The sequence below is a fragment of the Pseudorca crassidens genome, chromosome 14 (assembly GCF_039906515.1).
Source record: "Pseudorca crassidens isolate mPseCra1 chromosome 14, mPseCra1.hap1, whole genome shotgun sequence".
In the NCBI taxonomy this organism is placed as follows: domain Eukaryota; kingdom Metazoa; phylum Chordata; class Mammalia; order Artiodactyla; family Delphinidae; genus Pseudorca; species Pseudorca crassidens.
In genome coordinates this window covers 44,516,517-44,529,539 of record NC_090309.1, presented here as the reverse complement: position 1 = coordinate 44,529,539, position 13,023 = coordinate 44,516,517, and the positions used below count along the sequence as shown (strand labels likewise).

The window sequence follows — 13,023 nt, the reverse complement described above, 5'->3', positions numbered from 1 at the left end:
TACATCACACTCATATTTCACATACAGTTAAGTACGTAATACAAGCTAGCTATTAGCTCCCAAAGGACCCTCAGTAATCTGTGTTCTTTCCTGGGCCCCTCGGACCCATGGATTTCTTTCTCACTTCTCTAGAAATTCAGTTCTTCCTACTTTGGGACCAGATCAGAACTGTGCTTCTTTAAGTCACCTACAACCAACTAAGTGATTTTCCTGGATTCTACCCTTTAGCATTTTAACAGAATAAATTTAAAAAGAATAGTTTCATTCCTAGCCACAGCAATCAGTCAAGAAAAAGAAATAAAAGATATCCAAATTGGAAGGGAAGAGGTAAAACTGTTACTGTTTGCAGATGACATGATACTCTATATAGAGAACACTGAAGACTCCACACAAAAACTTTTAGAAGTAATATATGAATTCAGCAAGGTAACAGGATACAAGATTAATCTACGTAAATCTGTTGCATTTCTTTACACTAACAATGAAATATCAGAAAGAGAAAGTAAAAAATAATCCAGTTTAAAATCACATAAAAAAATATTTAGGAATAAACTTAACCAAGGAGGTGAAAGACCTATATCCTGAAAACTATATAAAACACTGATAAAGGAAATTGATGATGATTCAAAGAAATGGAAAGATATCCCATTCTCCTGGATTGGAAGAATTAATATTGTTAAAGTGGCCATACTACCCAAAGCAATCTACAGATTTAATGTGATCCCTATCAAAATACTCATGACACTTTTCACAGAACTAGAATAAATAACCCTCAAATGTATATGGAACCACAAAAGATCCAGAATTGCCAAAGCAATTCTGAGGAAAAAGAACAAAGCTGGAAGCATAACCCTCCCAGACTTTAGGCAATACTACAAAGCTACCATAATCAAAACAGCATGGTATTGGCACAAAAATAGACATATAGATCAATGGAACAGAATAGAGAGCCCAGAAATAAACCCACACACCTACAGTCAATTCATCTATGACAAAGGAGGCAAGAATATACAATGGAGAAAAAAACAGTCTTTTCAACAAGTGGTGTTGGGAAAGCTGGATAGCTACATGTAGATCAATGAAATTAGAACACTCCCTTACACTATATACAAAAATAAACTCAAAATGGTTTAAAGACCTAAATATAAGACATGACACCATAAAACTTTTAGAAGAGAACATAGGCAAAACATTCTCTGACATAAATCGTAGCAATATTGTCTTAGATCACTCTCCCAAGGCGATAGAAATAAAAGCAAAAATAAACAAATGGGGACAAATCAAACTTAAAACCTTTTGCACAGCAAAGGAAACCATCAACAAAATAAAAAGACAAGCTACGGGATGGGAGAAAATATTTGCAAACGATGTGACAGGCAAGGGGTTAGTATCCAAAATATATAAACAACTCATTCAGCTCAACATAAAAAACAAACAAACAACCCAATAAAAAATGGGCAGAAGACCTAAACAGACATTTCTCCAAAGAAGACATACAGATGGCCAACAGGCACATGAAAGGATGCTCAACATCACTAATTATTAGAGAAATGAAAATCAGAATCACAATGAGGTATCACCTCACACCGGTCAGAATGGCTATCAAAAAGTCTACAGATAATAAGTGCTGGAGACGGTGTGGAGAAAAGGGAACCCTCCTACACTGTTGGTGGGAATGTAAACTGGTGCAGCCACTATGGAAAACAGTATAGAAGTTCCTTAAAAAACTAAAAGTAGAGGTATCACATGATCCAGCAATCCCACTCCTGAGCATATATCCAGAAAAGACAAAAACTAATTCGAAAAGATACATGCACCCTAATGTTCATAGCAGCACTATTTACAATAGCCAAGACATGGAAACAATCCAAGTGCACATCAACAGGTGATTGACTTAAGATGATGTGGTATATATATAATGGAATATTATTCAGTCATAAAAAAGAATGAAATATGCCATTTGCAGCAACATGGATGGACCTAGAGAATATGATACTAAGTGAAATAAGTCAGACAGAGAAAGACAAATACTATATGATATCACACGTGGAATCTAAAGAATAATACAAATGAATCTATATACAAAACAGAAACAGACTCACAGACATAGAAAATAAACTTACGGTTACCTAAGGAGAAATGGAGGGAGAGAAGGGATAAATTCAGAGCATGGGATTAACAGATACGAACTACTATATATAAAATAGATAAGCAAAAAGGATTTACTGCATAGCACAGGGAACTATATTCAATAACTTGTAATAACTTATAATGGAAAATAATCTGGAAAAAATATATAACTGAATCACTTTGCTGTACTCTTGAAAATAACACAATATTATAAGTCAATTTTACTTCAATTAAAACAACTACATAACAACAACTACGAAAAAGATAGTTTCTGGCTTGCAGTCAAGGGAAAGAACCAAGATGGATTGCTCTGATCCCTTCTTCCTTTCTTGCTCTTATTTTATAGAGCTTCACCCAGTGTCTTGATTTTCTTCACAGTATTAGAGAGCTTACATAAATATTTTCCAGCCTTGTGATTATTTCACTTCAAATATCATAAATGTTAACATTTCCCCAACCCAACTGTATTTTCATTATTCACCACGAGATTTCTGAGGAAGGATATATTTGATATAGAGATGCATTCACTGGTTAAATGTCTTGTCAGAAAGTTAAAAGAATTCTAGTATTTCTAATTACTAGTCTTGCTTTAGGAATAACAGCAACTTATTTATTCACCAATGTTTGTTAAAAACCTAACAATCCACAATATAAAGAATAGACTTCATAGTTCCTTCTTTCAAGTGGCTTAAGCTTAAGATGGGAACTAGATATTTAAGACCTCCATTATTGTTTTTTATCTTCTTTTTTTTACATCTTTTTTGGAATGTAATTGCTTTACAATGTTGTGTTAGATTCTGCTGTACAATAAGTTGAATCAGCTGTATGTATACATATATCCCCAAATCTCTACCCTCTTGAGCCTCCCTCCCGCCCTCCATTATTAAATAGAAGTTTGATACATATAGAGTTGGGAAATACACCTTATACACATATGGTACATAATTGCTCATTTTCAAGGATGGTTTTAGAAGTCAAGTAAACTTTAAGCCTGAATTCTCTGATGATTAAAAACCATTCATTTATTCAAACACGCACACACAAACACGAAACATTTGCTTTGTGCCTTTTCAATAATAAGTAAAATGGGACACAGTTTGGGAAGATACTGAGACAGGGCTGGAGGAACACATTAGTATTTTGTTGGGGAGAGTTACTGAGGATGGAGTACTAGTCATAGATGTTTGCTCTGCAGTGCTTCAGCATCACATGTACTATCAAATTTTGTTTTCCTCCACGTACCCCTATCCCTTACCTCATTAGCATTCCTATCAGCAGCACCCTGCTTCTGGGGGACTCTCCTGGGAAACCACTCTTGGGTAGAAGGAACATGGACCCAAAGCTTTTCGCTTTTTCTGCTTGGCTATAAGATGGTTGCTTCCCTAGCTCTTCGGATCTTAATTTCCTCATCAGACCTCTCAACTTCCCCTCATCATTCTCTTCTAAATGTTCCATTCCAGGGAGGAACCAGGCTTTTGTTCTTGACCACATTTCTGGGGACATGTTCTTTTTTCTGTCTAAATGTGGATTTTAATAAATTGTAAGCATACCTGTATCACATATTGGTTTTGCTACTACTTTTGGCAATTCATTATGTACTTCCTGTGATGTCCCGTGTGTTAAATTTCCTGAGCTATATATTTTGCTTCTTTTATTGTTATTTTATAATTCATGGGTTAATGATGGTCAGTTCCCTGAGGACAATGGCCACTCCTTCCTTCTACTTTTATTCTATCAAAGTGCCTTACAACAGAAAGTGGTTCTTAAAATTTGATTGCATTTTATTGAACATTAACTGAATGGTTTTGCATTCTGTTTGATCAGTTTCACTTGTGATATTGCCTGGTTACCCTTGACTAGTATGGATGTACAATTATTTCAAAGGTAGTTCAAGTTAGTTGAGTTGAGTTAGCCGAATATCTCAAGTTTTTAAGTCATTTTGTACACATTTACATAACATTGATTCATTCTCTATCCCTCCTTTTAATTTGAAAAGGTTATTTGCAATTGACAGCAATAAGCTGTTCATGCTGCTGCCAGTATCCTGGCACTCAGCCTTCCTTTCATGTCATTCCTTCACTTCATCTTTATTAAATGTTTACAAATCATTTAGGTTCAAGCTACAAGCCTGCAATTGTGGCTAAATGCTTGCAATGACAGCTGTTTTCTTCTGCCAATATTTGAATGCAGTTTTCTTGATCAGTTTTATTTTTGAGTGTGCAATTTGCAGTTACCTCCTGGAAAAAGAAGCATGGTAATGAATTTCAGATGTGGCATGAATTACTTATTTGTACCTTCGTGCAAAATCAAACACATTTGGGGCAAATTTTGTTTACTCTTTGGTTTCAAAGAATAAAATTGTGCCAATAATTCAACAAGTGCAAAGGCAATCCTTACAAATGGGGCAATTTGTTGATTTCAGAGACTATAGTTTGAAATTTTCTGCTGGAGAAAGAAATAATGAGTCAGTACCAGTGCACATTCCTGAAGTTACCCAGGCTTGCAATTCTAGTCTAATCTGCTTCTTTTTGCTTCTATGGGGAGAGGAAAGTTCATTCTACAGATTGTGTTAACTAGTTTTAACAAGAGTCTTCTTGTCTTTGATGGGAAGTAAATCTGTGATAAAGTTTAAATTGAACAGAAGATACTTATGTGAATACTCTTCTAATATTTGATGATATTCACAGAATCTAAAGGAGATGTCAGCTGTGCATCAGATATTGAAAGGATCTCCTATCACTTTGGTAACCAAAACACACTTTAAGGCCAAAATCAGAGTCAACCTCCTCCTCTTTCACAACTCTACATGAACTGAACCTCCAAACAACAATGTTTGTGCCTTGAGTATAAGGGGGATGCCTATAGAAGGTAGGGGAATCACAGCACCAATCCTTACTATAGACAAAACATAACTGCAAGTTTCACTTACTGACAATTTAAGGGCAGTTACAGCATTTTACACTTGCAGGTTTTATAGACAGGTGCAAGATCTCTTGTTTTCTGGTTAAAATGTCCCCTTTTCCTCTAGATTGCACATATGTGTCCTTGGTTTGGGGATATAGTCCTAACCAGGACTCACGGCCAATAATATTTAGGGACCAGAGCACTGGTGATGACAACAAGATAGGTGAGAGAAATGAAATGGAAATATTATTCTGTCCTATAAGTAGAATGTATATTTTAGATGTTTTCTCTTCATTACTTCCCATATCCCACGTAAAGTATTCTGACCTTGCCCTCTCGTTTTTATAACTGAATGCAGCTTCCTGAAGTTAAGATTAAGTTAGGCCATTGGTTCTCAAACTTCAGCAGGGATCAAAATTATAGAATTATTAAAACACAAATTGCTGAGCCCCATCCCCAGAGTTTCCAATTCAGTAGGTCTGATGGGGCCCAAGATTTTGCATTTCTAATAAGTTACAGGATAATGCTAATGTTTCTGATCTGGGGACCACACTTTGAAAATCATTGAGTTAAACAGTTATACAACTTAGTCTTCTGTTGCAGAAGAGTGATCATATTGACCTCTTCCATCCTTCCACCTCAAATAACTGTCACTCAATTTTTATGAAGGAATTTTAAAGAATTTTCTGACTATGCATGAATCAGATATACATATTATCTATAAAATGTATATTAAAAATGAGTCTTAAATTAACTGAAATTTTATGACTACAGTGTTTGGAAAAGTAAATTATGAAACAATGCTAGATTTTTCAGGAGGAAATCAATGCAATTACACTGCATCAGTTTATTTTAAAAGTAATTAAGTTTTCCCTATAAACTCAACTCCTATCCATTTATATGGCCTTAGAGAATTTTCAGATACTCAAAGGTAATTAACAAGTAAACACAATGAACTAGTAGTAAGTTAATACCCATTTTACTTTGTGCTTGAAATATTTCTTTTCTGTTAATATCATAATTTACTCAATTATAGTCTTCCTTTTGCAAAATATCTATTTTCTGAGCTCAAAGCTCTTCGCTGGGCTGTATAATTACATGTAACAAAAATTAGGCGTTTCCTCACAAAACTAACAGGAGAAAACAGAGACCCTAATGACATTAGTGAGGATCAGCAAAAGGGTAGTGTTTGAAAGTTGTTTGGTAATGACAATGCCAAGTATGCTAAGCTACTTGATTACACTATAGTTTATAAATACCCTTTTGGATATGTGATCATTTAAGTTTCAAATGAAAGAAGCCGAAGAGAGACATCCCTAGCATCTGAGAATCTGTACATGTTAGTTCAAGTTTCTCTTTTTTAAAGTAGATGTATAGATAATAACATTTTTCCTTTTCAAAATAGTATTTTAGTTATCCTTATGTTTATAAAGAAACGTGAGGAGGATAATAGATGTTCCCCAAGAGCTTAGAGCTTTTTAACCCTGAGTGTAATTTTTTCATTCCTTTAGGCTTTCCAAAAGGCAACAGTTTTTCCTTTTTAGCTTTTTAGTTGCTCCTGTGTCATAGGTAATAATAATACAAATCAAATAAAATCATTGAAAATACAATTGAAAATTGAAAAAAAAAATTTTGGCAAATAAAACTTTATAATTGAAGTATGGTATTTAATTTAGCTGAGTGGTAAAATTTTTCCCAGTGGAAATGAGGAAAGACGAGCTAACTATGGTATGACATGTATCTAAGTATGTAGGTGCTAATGTATAGGTATCCTACACATGCAATCTAGAACAATGTGGAAACTGACAAACTGGCGGGATCCTGATAACTGCAAAGAAAGGCTCTGTCCAGGTACATAAAGATCAATGAAACATGGTTTTTCAAAGTTCAAAACAAATTGAAAAAACAGTTTTACTGGACAAACAATGCCTTAACCTGAAAAAGTGGCTCTACCATTCGTTTTTTCACTGTTGGCTGTGATGTGCAGGACATTTGGTTATTGGGGGTTTGCTAGGGTGATCCACAATGCCATTTCCCCAGGACTGAGGCATTTCCAGCGATGTGGGACATTAAGTTTTCAAACCAGGAAAATCTTGGGTAGACAGGGATGGTTGGAAACTCTAGGGTATGCTTTCACATCTCTCAGTTATACCTTATATAACACAAGCCAGGTATTGCACTCTGGAATTGGCTCCACAATCAGCTTCATTAGACATTTGTATCAAGTTCATTTTTTGATGGTATGGTTTCTTTAGCAAGTTAGTAATGATACTTGTAAAACCTGCATGAGGTTAGTAATGACTTAATTGCCAGCTATGCAAAATATTCTACATTTAATTTTTTGAAAGTTCAATTAAGTGAACAAATTCCTTTGAATTGGGCAATTGATGCTTTCTCTTATTTGCCAGTTCCCAAATGATATTTTTTTCCTACAAGAATGGGGCTCTTGGAAACTTATATATGATAAAAAAAATTCTTTCTCAGCTTGAACTAGTGATTTCTAACTCCACATCCCTTGAAGAAGATAACATAGTGACTATGCACCAAAGATCCAACTTCCTTTTGGAGCAGATGAATATCTGTTGTCTTTGAGGTAGATAATATTTCATGGAGAAATGAATAATTTCTAAAACTTAATTTTTACATGACTCCAGGTATGTAACACTGAAATGATCTTCATGTAATGCGATAGCTGCCAAAGGTGGGACCTGTCTTTGAAATTCTCAGTGTGAATGGCCTCCCCAGTATCACGCTCAGTTGGCAAAAATTACCTGAGAAAAACTGCTTACTGTGAATTGATATTTGGATGTTATATTTTAAACCCCTTGGTTTTGCACAAAATTGAAAAACTCTGGACAAATAGATGAATAAAATTTAAAGGATCATGTTTTCACTAAATGTTAAAACATGGAAAGCTGGTTAAAAATATATTTATAAAATAGAATACATTTATTTATTTATCTATTTATGGCTGTGCTGCACTTCATGTGGGATCTTAGTTTCCCGACCAGGGATTGAACCCACGTTCCCTGCACTGGGAGCTGAGAGTCTTAAACACTGGACCGCCAGGGGAGTCCCTAAAATAGAATACATTTTAAAATATCTAGTGGTATTTAAATTAGGTGGCAACTGTGATTGGTAATAGTGCATTCAAAGGCACGACTGACTTTAACACTGAAACACAGTTCAGATTTCAGCCATTACATTAAAAATGTCGTCAGCTTTAAGTTATGTACTGATAAACTGTACCTGTTGAAAAATATATGTCGGAAAAAGAAATAATTGTAATACAAACACGACCCATCTACAGGCATTCATTTATTCTGATCCAGCAACCATGGTAAATATGTTTGGATTACTGGTCATAAGTATGCAACATTTAAAAGGGAGTGGAGATCTTTATTAAAACAGAAGCCTCCTCAAACTCCACAATGATGTCAGTAATGTAGGTCCTTGGAGCACATTATTGTTTCAAGCGGAGGTCCCCACACTTTCACATTGGTTATAAAATATTATTTTGTGCTGCTGGCCTGGAATGAGAATGTCATACATCTGCAGGCAATCAGAAGAAACTGGACTGCATGTTTGATTGGCTCAATAATAAACGGGCACAAGTGTGACCTGACTTATGTTAGTCAGATTCCCTAGACAGATTATCCTGTTATCCTGTTGATAAAAGGGGGTTATGAAATAACCCCCTTTTATCAACAATTAAGTAAATCCACATTTATGGGCACTTTGCAAAATTGTGAGGTGGGAAGAAATCCAACTTAAGCCTTAAGTCATCCAAAAAACTTTTAACCCTACTTTTAATGATACAGACCCCCAATCCCAAATTTTTGAAATTACTTGAATTATGCAAAACAGTTTGGGTTGGAAATGCCCTGTGTGCACACAATCAATTAATATGTATTTAGCATCTACCATAAGCATTTAATAGTTTTAGCTTAAAATTAAAAAGAAATTCCCAAAGAATTAAGGATTATAAATATTTTAAAAGTAACTTACTTTGTAAGATAGTCTAAATCTTTAAGAAAAATTAAATAGGATTTTATTTTTATTATTCACTTTTTATTATACAGTTTCTACTGTAACCAATGCATGTTGTAAATCCTGAATATGTTTTATTCTAGAAATTTTTCATTCGATTCTAGGCATTGTTCTTGCTTTCAACCACAACTGTTAATGGTGGACCATAAACTACTTTGACAGTTTCTGATAAACGATCCATTCATTTACCTAAGTTTTCTTCTCCTAAGTACCATTAAAACCTACATCTGAAGTGTAAAAAATAATTCAGTATGTAAAAGTCAATACTTCAAAAATTTCAGTAAAACTTTTCAGTTTCAGGAAAAATACGACCAAACCTTCCAGTATAATTATATATTTAAATAACACAATTAACAGTTGGTATTTTAAATAAATTCAAGGTATTTTTAAACCAGTATTCACTCAAATACACACACCATATATATTTTATATAAATATATATTTATTTGTAAATATCTATTTATTTATATATATAAATAACCTCATGAGGTTATCTCTTTGACATAATCCTTAAATTAAATATCTGAATATCAAGCAGATGCTGAAACATTCATCATCAATATTGGAATTCTGACTCATGACAGTAACACAAAACAGATGCTAATACGATAGGTTCTCTGAAAAGTGACACCATCACAGCATGGGTTAGCTCTTGATGTGGAATACTTAAAATTTGAACACAAAATATAAAATAATAAAAGTCAGAGCCTGATAGGTTTCCTTACTTCATTTATAAACCATTTAAAATCTACTATATTTTATACAGAAGATAAAACTCAACACTGGTGAATAAGGGGCAGCATTCTAGAGGACCAGCAGTTGCTTCTTTCACTTAATGCAGCAGCTAGGTGACCCCAGTTGAACCCTTCAGTGTTGAGGGAGGAAGGTGCTCTTCCTCATTCAGGCAGGTAGAAGGTAAGAACTCCTGGGCCCTTTCCATTGGCCAGGGGGTACCAGGCACTTATGGTGTCTTATGGGGTTTACCCAGTCAGCCCCTGGTAGTGAAAAAGTAGTCTGGAGCTTCTATTGCCACACTAGGCAGATCTAAAAGGGTTTGCTAAGTAGGCAAAGAGGAAGAAAATCCCTTAGCACAGTCCAGTTAGTTAATATCCTACATGTCTTCAAAGCCCAAGATTCTTATCACTTTGCTAGCATGAGTCTACAGCTGTTTCTAGAATACACAGTGATGTGTACTCTTTGTGAAAATAAACAGAAAAACCCAAGCGGACAGTGCCATGGTGCAAGTGATATAAGCGAAATGTGCTCAAACGAGAGCTTAAAAATAGATATAAATGTGAGTGGGGGACACTCCCTCAAAGGTAATGAGAAGCAGAAGTCCCATTTCTTTATTCCTCTGTGAGGAAAACAAGTCAGTGGCAAGTTCAATAAAAAGAAAGTTTGAGACCTTAAAGGCGGACATTTGTGGAGTAGCTTGACAGCACAATTTCAAATTCCAAATGAATAATTTGCTTCTTTTGACAGCTGTGACTCTGGCCCCATCTGTCTGGGTTTGAACGCTGGCTCTGTACTCACCACCTGTGTGACCCCTAGTTCTCAAACTTGGCTGCACACTGGGACCACATGGGGAGCTTTAAAAAAATACTGATTCTTGGAACCCACCCCCCAGAGACTGTTATTTAATTGGGCTGGGGTGTGGCTTGGACATGGAGAAGTTTTAAAGGCTCCCAGGTGACCCTAAATATGTGCAGCTAAGGTTGAGAACCACTGATGACCTCTCTGAGACACAGTTCCTCATTTGCAAAATGATGATGGTACTGGCAGCAACTACCTTTTAGGACTATTGTGATGATTGAATATGATAATGCAGGCAAAGCACTTAGCACAAAGTCTGGCGAGTGGGAAGCTCTCAGTAAGTATGAGCTGTTGTCATCCTCACCACAGGTGCACCTGGGCAAGAACTTTCTCATTAGCATTGAAAGTCATGCTTACCTTGGCACACGTTATGCTCACTCTGCTCATAGCCTGTTGCACACTGGATCCGGTGAGAAGGGTTGGAGGGAATGCGCTGAGGGTCAGCTGGGTTCCGCCGGATGACAAAGTTATTTCGGCCAGTCTGCACTTCAGCAGCAGCACTGGCGACAAAACCACCCCCAGGCACCGCTCCACTGGCTGCCATGCCACTGGCTGCTACACCCCCAGTGCCTGTACTAGAGGTCACAGCTGCATTTGTAGCTGCACCCGCACCTTCAGCTGCTGGTGTTTCTTGCTGTGGTTGTTCATTGTTGACAATAATCTGAGCTGTTTTAGGAAGGCAGAGGTATCCTCCATAGTGGTTGACGCATTTCATTCCACCTTTGCAAGCGTCTGGGACAATGTCACATTCATCAATATCTGTGGTCAGTAATAAAATAAGTCAGGAATCTTCTTAGAGGGGAAACTCAACATGTAAATATATGCTTATGCCTTTTGGGTATAATACAGGCAGGACATGAAGGACATATGAGATGGAGACAGAGAGCTACGTTCAGATGGGAAGTCTTTGAAAGTTGGCTCACCTTTGCACTGCTGTCTTACAGGATCCCACTCATATCCATCTGTGCATTGCTGTGAAGAAAACATCAAGATGGGGCCAGGAGACAGTTAATTGAGTATCCATTCTCTGAGAAGTCACTCTAAAAGCTTCATACTTATGGCAACAATCTTTGTGCTAGAGTCCTAGATAGATGATGAGATGTGTAGTTTACCATTCTGTAGCTATTTTAAAAAGACACATCTGTGCACTGGACCGCTTCAGGGATCCCTTCTCAATCACCAGCTGTCTCAACTCTTTTGTTGTATTTGCGTTGGGTCCAGTTGCCCATAACCATCTTCTTGGAATTCCTTTCTCTCTGTCCCAATACTAATATTCTGCAATCTCTCTGACTGCTTTTTTGCTTTATTTGCCCCTTCTTCCACACTGTAAATTTTACCAAAAAAAAAAAAAATTCAGCTGAGTTCTTTTCTTCAGCCCTTGACAATTTCCTCTCTCTCTCCAAATCCTCTTAGAGCATTCCAGACATGGCTTTCCTTATCATTCCTATTCAGTAGAGTCCTGAGCCTCCTTCTCACACCATGGCCTGCCTTCTAGCTTTAGTACCTATGGGTCCTCTCTAGTTCACTCACTGAAGGAACCATCTGTCAAGTACCTTCTCACACCAGGCACCACCCTAGTCCCTGGGAAAGCAAAGATGATTAATACCTTGCTCCTGTTCTCAAGCAGCTCACAGGCCTGAAGAGGAGACAGACAGGTAGATAAGTTGGAGCAAGATGTCAGGTGTCGTGACACAAGTCTACCTGTGGAAGGAATGATGGACCCTACCCAGGGCTGTGGGTGGACATGACAGGGTGTAAGGGAAGGCTTTATGGGCGAAGTTACAAGTGAATTGGGCCTTACAGGACTTTTTTCCAGAGAGATATGGGGAGTCTAGGATGAGGGACCACGTAAGCAAAGGCGCAGAGTTGTTAAAGAAGGAAGGAGTTACAAGTATTCCTGGGTGGGTGGAGTGAGGTTAGAGAGGTAGGCAGGGCCAAACCTGGGAAGCCTTTCTTTGGGATAGACGGAAACTGAATTCTACCTTAAAGGTCAGTGAATCTCAAGCTCCATTATGCTTAAGAATCATTCTGGTGCTTGTTAAAATGCAGATTCCTGGGCCCAACCAACGGTTCTGATTCTGTAGATTTGGTTGGGGGCCTGGAATCTGAATTCCTAACAGGCATCTCAGGTGATTCTGATACAAGTCATCTATGGGCTGCTTCTTGAGAAATGCTGGTATAAGTGATGAGGCCTCTGAAGAAACTTTAAGCTCAAGAAAACATCTGATCAGATGCAGATTTGAGGAAGAGGCTTCAGGAAGGATTGAGCAAAAGTAGAGTAAACAAATAAATAAACTTAAATTCTTTTGTAAGAGCCAAGTAAGTAAATAGTAAATTTACTTATAT

General features: G+C 36.8%; 2 protein-coding genes across 5 annotated transcripts in view; one reads left to right on the top strand and one right to left on the bottom strand.

Annotated features, from left to right (window-relative positions):
• CCDC85A (coiled-coil domain containing 85A) overlaps positions 1-13,023 on the top strand; it is a 685,546-nt gene that overhangs the window by 210,027 nt on the left and 462,496 nt on the right. The gene's annotated exons all lie outside the window — the stretch shown is intronic.
• The window catches only part of EFEMP1 (EGF containing fibulin extracellular matrix protein 1), a 68,293-nt gene that overhangs the window by 50,676 nt on the left and 4,594 nt on the right, over positions 1-13,023 (bottom strand). For all 3 annotated transcript variants that reach the window (XM_067705033.1, XM_067705035.1, XM_067705034.1), the window contains 2 exons: positions 11,601-11,649; positions 11,035-11,436 (listed from right to left, as the gene is read on the bottom strand). In XM_067705033.1, coding sequence (XP_067561134.1) covers positions 11,035-11,436; positions 11,601-11,649 — 451 coding nt within the window. The remainder of the gene's footprint in view (positions 1-11,034; positions 11,437-11,600; positions 11,650-13,023) is intronic.